Genomic DNA, 8,201 nt, shown 5'->3' with positions numbered 1-8,201 from the left:
GGCTTTTAGGGAACGATCTGCATGGGAGACTGCTAAAGTGGATATCTGTTGGCCCTAAGATAAACCTGTACACAATGTAAATGAATGGAGACACTTTGTGAACAACAAATGTGTTCATTTTCCCTGCGAATGTGGTTTTTTTTTTATTCAGAATATGAAGAAGCTTGCAACCTCTTCAATTGGTAGAAGGCCTGACTTGAAAATGAAAAACGTGTTAGTTATGAAAAATATTTTCTTTACATTTTTTTGGTGACCCTTCTCTGTAATTTGACCTCTTTTGTTACTTAAGGGGGACTGGGACAGCTATGTTTGACCTACATGTTAATAATTAGCTTTCGTGTACTATTCTATCACCTGAGTATCTGAGGTGCTACAACTGTAAAGAAAAGAAGAAGAAAATATTGAGGAAAATACCAGGGGGAGGGGTGAATTGGGGGTCCAAACCCAAACAGATTGTATCCAAATCCATAGTTTGGGCATTTTTTTTAATGAAATCTAAATAGTACAAGCTAAGGTGAAAAGGTGGCCATTTTGTCTCAATGTTTGTACATTGTATGTACAATCATTTCATATTCTAAAAACTGGTCAGAAAAATAAAAGGAACTAATTGTGATTTTTAGTCTTGCAGAATTATTGTATGTAGTTAGATGATGTGACAAGCTAATATTTATCTAATAAATATGTATTCAGATGATATCTGTATACCATTGTTTTTCTTGTCGTCAATAATTTTTCTGGATTATAAACCAAGTTGAGGCCCGAGGGGCCCACCCTATACCATATACCTGAGTCGTCAGGAGGACCCCGGACCAGAGTAGGTACATGTAACTGCCAAAACGTCAACATAAAGTATTATGTTAGCATTGCCATGCTAGCCAAAATAATGGCCTGCCCGGCATTTCTATACGTCACACTAAGCATTACCTCAGGAACCGTAAGCATTACCTCAGGAACCTTAAGCATTACCTCAGGAACCTTGAGCATTACCTCAGGAACCTTAAGCATTACCTCAGGAACCTTAAGCATTACCTCAGGAACCTTAAGCATTACCTCAGGAAGCTGAAGCATTACCTCAGGAACCTTAAGCATTACCTCAGGAACCTTAAGCATTACCTCAGGAACCTTAAGCATTACCTCAGGAACCTTAAGCATTACCTCAGGAAGCTGAAGCATTACCTCAGGAACCTTAAGCATTACCTCAGGAACCTTAAGCATTACCTCAGGAAGCTGAAGCATTACCTCAGGAACCTTAAGCATTACCTCAGGAACCTGAAGCATTACCTCAGGAACCTTAAGCATTACCTCAGGAACCTTAAGCATTACCTCAGGAACCTTAAGCATTACCTCAGGAACCTTAAGCATTACCTCAGGAACCTTAAGCATTACCTCAGGAACCTTAAGCATTACCTCAGGAAGCTGAAGCATTACCTCAGGAAGCTGAAGCATTACCTCAGGAACCTTAAGCATTACCCCAGGAACCACACCTGTGTGGAAGCACCTGCTTCCAATATACTTTGTTTCCCTCATTTACTCCACGTGTTTCCTTTATTTTGGCAGTTACCTGGATGTCTATTTGATTTAAAAATATAGACATACAGTGGGGCAAAAAAGTACTTAGTTAGCCACCAATTGTGCAAGTTCTCCCACTTAAAAATATGAGAGAGGCCTGTAATTTCCATCATATGTACACTTCAACTATGACAGACAAAATGAAGAAAAAAATCCAGAAAATCACATTGTAGAATTTTTTATGAATTTATTTGCAAATTATGGTGGAAAATAAGTATTTGGTCAATAACAAAAGTTCATCTCAATACTTTGTTATATACCCTTTGTTGGCAATGACAGAGGTCAAATGTTTTCTGTAAGTCTCCACAAGGTTTTCACACACGGTTGCTGGTATTTTGGCCAATTCCTCCATGCAGATCTCCTCTAGAGCAGTGATGTTTTGGGGCTGTTGCTGGGCTTTCAACTCCCTCCAAAGATTTTCTATGGGGATGAGATAAAGAAAATCCAGGATCTTTGCTTCTTTACGAAGCCATTATCGGTGTGTTTGGGATCATTGTCATCTTGTTTCATCTTCAATGCCCTTGCTGATGGAAGTGTGTGTTTGGGATCATTCCATAGATAAAGAAAAATCTGCATTGATCTTGTATTTAAGCACTGACATTCCAAAACAGACTTTTTTTTATTCATCCTTTATTTAAACTAGGCAAGTCAGTTAAGAACACATTTTTATTTACAATGACGGCCTATACCGGTCAAACCTGGACAACGCTGGGCCAATTGTGTGCCACCGTGTGGGACTCCCAATCATGTTATACAGCCTGGAGTCAAACCAGGGTCTGTAGTGATGCCTCTGGCACTGAGATGCAGTGTCTTAGACTGCTGTGCCACTTCATTGGCTCACAAACGCGTAACGTACACAGACATTAATACTGACTCTACACAAACGCACACACTCGCATTCAATCATCATATACGCTGCTGCTACTCCGTTTATCATATATCCTGATGCCTAGTCACCTTACCCCTATACATATCTAACCCTCCAGTGTCCCTGCACATTGTAAATATGGTATTGGCACTGACCCTGTATATACAGATGTATGTGGACTCCCCTTTATTTTTTTCCACTCACGACCGTTTTGCGTGGCTGATTGGGCAGCATGAAGAGTCAAGTGTTGACAACTGGCATTTTAGCTAAACCTAATCCTTTTCCTAACCTTAATTAACCTCATTCACCTAACCTGCTTACGTTAGTTCTCTTTAACCTGCTATGTAAACATTCAGCTGACCCGCAATGCACTTAGCTATGCCCGGTCTAACCAATAATGGAGCTCTGATGTTACTCCCCGTCGCTGTTGATCCACCCACTTGTTTTGCAACGTCCACTTTCAGACACACTCCAGGTACGCAGGAAACTATCTATACTTGCAGCACAACCCTGATTGCCAGAGAACACAAATGCGCAGCACAGCGAAATGCTGATTCCTAGATAGCATTAATGCGCAGCACAACACAACGCTGATTCCTTTAAACACCACACTGTCCTTGATAATCTTGTGAACGTCCTCTTTTTGCCGTCGGCTGTGTGTGTGTCAGCGCCTCGCGTGATAGTTCACTCCATCTCAAGTGCATTTTTGTGTTAACAAGTTGCGTTGAAATGCTACTTAACGCTTTATCGAGTCGGATAAAGCTCATTTCAGGATGTTCGTTGGCGTTCACCGCCGCCCGGATGTATTCTGCTGGCCCGGCAGCCACTAACCCTGTTGTCTACTTTGACATTGCTGCAGACAACCAGTCCCTCGGGAGAGTAACCTTCGAGGTGAGTTCAGTTCTCTTGACCAGGAACTTGATCCGCGAGTTGCGTAGCTATACAAATGTTATTTCTGATGGGTTTTAGGGCTCGGCTTTACGAGATAACGGGTAGCCTGTCCATTGGTATCATGAGGTGCACGAGGACACGGAGTAGGTTAAAGCATGACAACATGCTGCAACTTGTCACCAACGTGAAGAACACTCAGTCGGAGTTAAAACACAATGAATTAACATGCCAGCTCTGCAACCTTACTCTAGGTCTATTTTATTAACGCTGCATGCAACGGACTGTATCACAACGGACTAGACTATATCATAACCAATGCTATTTTTTATTTATTTCGCAGCTGAATGCTGATGTGGTACCAAAAACAGCAGGTATAGGAGGGGGGGGGGGGGACGATTCAATATTCAATAATGTGACATCATACTTTGTATCCATAGACTAGGACCTTTGTTTTTGCTCCTCAGAGAACTTCAGAGTCCTGTGCACAGGTGAAAAGGGTTTTGGCTACAAAGGGTCTGTCTTCCACAGAGTCATTCCTCAGTTCATGTGCCAGGTAGGTTGGCCTAATGACTGTTAAGAGGGTTATGTCATTTCGTGGGGGTAAAGCATGACGTCTGTCTCTGTCTTTTCACGGGCCTGTCCTCGACCCCCCCTCTAAATGTGTCTCTTATTCATCTCCTACAGGGAGGAGACTTTACTAATCACAACGGAACCGGAGGAAAATCGATCTACGGAACCAAATTCGAAGATGAGAACTTCAAGCTGAAGCACACAGGACCTGGTAATGATTAATTCCCCTTCTTGGTAAACAGTGTGCGTTTAAAAAATGTTTGAAGTTATGTCCCCTCTCAACCCTTAGGTGGCAGCATTGCGCTGCCCATATTTCAATGAGAGCTTAACAGCATAATGAACCCAATGTGGTGGACCAGGATGATGAATTATTCTGGGTTAACAAGCCATAAGGAATCAATTGACCAAATATTGCTTTTCTTTGTGTTTTTTGATGATCGGTAATTAAGCAGTGCTTCTTATTGATGTTTTAGTTCAGGGCTGTTCAATCCTGATCCTAGTGGGCCATTTCTGGTTTTCATTCTCTCCTTCTAATCAGGGACTGACTCAGACCTGGGACACCAGGGGTGTGTTATTAACTACCAGGTAGAAGCATAAACCAGAACCCGGAATTCAACAGCCCTGTTTTAGATTATCTTAATATTGTCATAGTAACTCTCCTTACCCAAATGCAACTTGGCTTTTAAAAAAAAAAAAATGTTTACCTTTATTTAACCAGGCAAGTCAGTTAAGAACAAATTCTTATTTGCAATGATGGCCTAGGAACAGTGGGTTAACTGCCTGTTCAGGGGCAGAACAACAGCTCGGGGGTTTGAACTTGTAACCTTCTGGTTACTTGTAACCTTCTTCTCTTTTAGTTAAAATCACGTAATGTGCTGCTGTTTCTTTGTCCATTTAGGCATTTTGTCAATGGCCAACGCTGGGCCCAACACCAACGGCTCTCAGTTCTTCATCTGCACCGACAAGACAGAGTGGTACGTACAGACAGACCTTTTGAGACGGAGTGGTACGTACAGACAGACCTTTTGAGACTGTGTGGTACGTACAGACAGACCTTTTCGGAGTTTGTCAGACAGACCTTTTGGTACGTACAGACAGATTTTGAGACTGAGTGGTACGTACAGACAGACCTTTTGAGACTGAGTGGTACGTACAGACAGACCTTTTGAGACTGAGTGGTACGTACAGACAGACCTTTTGAGACAGAGTGGTACGTACAGACAGACCTTTTGAGACGGAGTGGTACGTACAGACAGACCTTTTGAGACGGAGTGGTACGTACAGACAGACCTTTTGAGACGGAGTGGTACGTACAGACAGACCTTTGAGACGGAGTGGTACGTAGAGACAGACCTTTTGAGACAGAGTGGTACGTACAGACAGACCTTTTGAGACAGAGTGGTACGTACAGACAGACCTTTTGAGACAGAGTGGTACGTACAGACAGACCTTTTGAGACAGAGTGGTACGTACAGACAGACCTTTTGAGACAGAGTGGTACGTACAGACAGACCTTTTGAGACAGAGTGGACGTACAGACAGACCTTTTGAGACGGAGTGGTACGTACAGACAGACCTTTTGAGACAGAGTGGTACGTACAGACAGACCTTTTTGGTACGTACAGACAGACCTTTTGAGACGGAGTGGTACGTACAGACAGACCTTTTGAGACAGAGTGGTACGTACAGACAGACCTTTTGAGACAGAGTGGTACGTACAGACAGACCTTTTGAGACTGAGTGGTACGTACAGACAGACCTTTTGAGACTGAGTGGTACGTACAGACAGACCTTTTGAGACTGAGTGGTACGTACAGACAGACCTTTTGAGACTGAGTGGTACGTACAGACAGACCTTTTGAGACAGAGTGGTACGTACAGACAGACCTTTTGAGACGGAGTGGTACGTACAGACAGACCTTTTGAGACGGAGTGGTACGTACAGACAGACCTTTTGAGACTGAGTGGTACGTACAGACAGACCTTTTGAGACTGAGTGGTACGTACAGACAGACCTTTTGAGACTGAGTGGTACGTACAGACAGACCTTTTGAGACTGAGTGGTACGTACAGACAGACCTTTTGAGACTGAGTGGTACGTACAGACAGACCTTTTGAGACTGAGTGGTACGTACAGACAGACCTTACTAGGGCAAACCATGGCCCATAGTAGAGCTGGGACGATAAACTGAAAACATTTTACTGATATCATTATGTACAATAATTATCCTATACTAAAGAAATGTATGTATGTATGCTAATTTGGACAATTGATAACTACAATGTTCAAAGTAGTAGAAATTCATAGCAAAGTAACTGAGGTGCACGTTGATGTGTCGTTTTATTTCTCATTGTGTTAAATCAGCCAATTTATCGTGCTGCGGATTTCCCTCCATATTGCCCTGCTCATAGTCGTTAAGAGTCTCAGAGTAGAAGGGCTGATTTTAGGATCAGTTCTGCCTTTTAGATCATAAACAACAGATATTATATGGACTGGAGGGGTCTGATCCTAGTGGTCCTTCTGTAGCTCAGTTGGTAGAGCATGGCGCTTGTAACACCAGGGTAGTGGGTTCAATTCCGGGATCACCCATACGTAGAATGTAGCACACATGACTGTAAGTCGCTTTGGATAAAAGCGTCTGCTAAATGGCATATTATTTTTTTTTTTTTTTTTTTTTTTTAGATCAGCACTGAGATGCTCAGTAATGCCTTTTAGATCATAAACAACAGATATTATATGGACTGGAGGGTCTGATCCTAGATCAGCACTGAGACTCTGAGACGCTCAGTTCTGCCTTTTAGATCATAAACAACAGATATTATATGGACTGGAGGGGTCTGATCCTAGATCAGCGCTGAGATGCTCAGTTCTGCCTTTTAGATTATAAACAGATATTATATGGACTGGATGGGTCTGATCCTAGATCAGCACTGAGACGCTGAGATGCTCAGTTCTGCCTTTTAGATCATAAACAACAGATCTTATATGGACTGGAGGGGTCTGATCCTAGATCAGCACTGAGACGCTGAGATGCTCAGTTCTGCCTTTTAGATCATAAACAACAGATCTTATATGGACTGGAGGGGTCTGATCCTAGATCAGCACTGAGATGCTCAGTTCTGCCTTTTAGATCATAAACAACAGATCTTATATGGACTGGAGGGGTCTGATCCTAGATCAGCACTGAGACTCTTCATGAGGACAGTACTTACTCATACCGTAATGACTCTTTTTTTCCCAGTGATAATAAATGTTTTTTTCCCCTTCACATTTCTTCTCCTCTCTCAGGTTGGATGGCAAACATGTTGTGTTTGGCAGTGTGACCGAGGGACTGGATGTGATCAGGAAAGTGGAGTCGTTCGGATCCCGTTCTGGGCGTACCTCCAAGAGGATCACCATCGCAGACTGTGGAGAGCTTAAGTAGCTTTGGACCGGACAAATGGCACCTTATTCCCTATATAGTGCACTACTTTTGACCAGAGTCCTATGGACCCCTATTCCCTATGTAGTGCATACCTTTTGACCAGAGCCTTAATAGTGCACTATAGAGGGATCTGGTATGGAGTCGGTGTGATGGTTTCTGAACCCCCTGCTACTGTGATTTTCAATGTGAAATGATCTACTGTTTACGATACAGACTGGAACATGGGCTGTGTTTACACAGACGGCTCAATTTTATTGGTAAAATATCTGAGCTCATTGATCAAAATAGCAATGATTAGCAAAAGATCAGAATAGGATTGTGTCTTTAAACACATCAATTGTGTCTGTATGGCATGTTGACAAGTGTTTTTGTTTTTCTTTCTTCAGGGATATTATGTCAAACACTGTTTTTATTGGGGAAAGGGAAAGTTAGACTTATTCTGTGGTTGATCTTTTCGGTAGAGTTGTCAACCATCTACTTACTGGGCCAGTGCTAAGCTAACTCATTCAATGTAAACATATCTGATAAACTAGTTGATGCCTGTGCGTGCGCCTCGGTTAACCAGTTTGTCTGTAAAAAAGACAATGATTCTGGAAAGCCTAAAATGTTTTGTAACAGGGACTGGCAGTGACATCTGGAATAAACGTCAGATGGGTTTTTGGCGTTTGCGTGTTTTCTTTGCCTTCGTACTTTTCTTGCTCCAGCACATTTTCACAAGTAAGTTCTGGCAGTGTGGTGCTCAATGTGATCAAGACAAAGGAGCTGATCGTGGACCACAGGAAAAAGAGGGCCGAACAGGCCCCCCACTAACATCGATGGGGCTGTAGTGGAGCGGTTTGAGAGTTTCAAGTGCCTTTGTGTCCACATGTCCAACGAAC

The 8,201-nt window shown here is 42.6% G+C and overlaps 1 protein-coding gene and 1 long non-coding RNA gene across 3 annotated transcripts; one reads left to right on the top strand and one right to left on the bottom strand.

Moving 5' to 3' along the window:
• The first annotated feature begins 2,904 nt into the window (after window positions 1-2,904).
• LOC118377328 (peptidyl-prolyl cis-trans isomerase A-like) lies at window positions 2,905-7,980 on the top strand. The gene is made up of 6 exons (XM_035764219.2): window positions 2,905-3,328; window positions 3,669-3,699; window positions 3,793-3,881; window positions 4,013-4,109; window positions 4,797-4,872; window positions 7,188-7,980. The coding sequence occupies exons 1-6, from the start codon at window positions 3,167-3,169 to the stop codon at window positions 7,321-7,323; spliced, it is 591 nt and encodes a 196-aa protein (XP_035620112.1). The 5' UTR covers window positions 2,905-3,166; the 3' UTR covers window positions 7,324-7,980.
• Window positions 4,815-5,993, bottom strand: LOC127915494 (uncharacterized). 2 transcript variants are annotated; one of them, XR_008091296.1, is made up of 4 exons: window positions 5,850-5,993; window positions 5,626-5,753; window positions 5,029-5,092; window positions 4,815-4,920 (listed from the first exon to the last, which is right to left on the bottom strand). It is a non-coding gene; the product is annotated as an uncharacterized LOC127915494 (long non-coding RNA). The 2 variants fall into 2 exon arrangements; XR_008091295.1 differs by lacking the exon at window positions 4,815-4,920 and having other exon boundaries at window positions 4,999-5,092.
• Window positions 7,981-8,201: the final 221 nt, after the last annotated feature.

Source organism: Oncorhynchus keta, chromosome 3, assembly GCF_023373465.1.
Source record: "Oncorhynchus keta strain PuntledgeMale-10-30-2019 chromosome 3, Oket_V2, whole genome shotgun sequence".
NCBI lineage: Eukaryota > Metazoa > Chordata > Actinopteri > Salmoniformes > Salmonidae > Oncorhynchus > Oncorhynchus keta.
The sequence above is the reverse complement of the archived record's forward strand: the minus strand, read 5'-3'. Positions and strand labels throughout refer to the sequence as shown.

Coding starts and splice junctions, on each gene's coding strand:
- LOC118377328 (XM_035764219.2), top strand. CDS start 3,167: ATGCTACTTAACGCTTTATCGAGTCGGATAAAGCTCATTTCAGGATGT. Junction 3,882..4,012: donor TTCCTCAGTTCATGTGCCAG/GTAGGTTGGCCT, acceptor CATCTCCTACAG/GGAGGAGACTTTACTAATCA. Junction 4,873..7,187: donor TGCACCGACAAGACAGAGTG/GTACGTACAGAC, acceptor CTCCTCTCTCAG/GTTGGATGGCAAACATGTTG.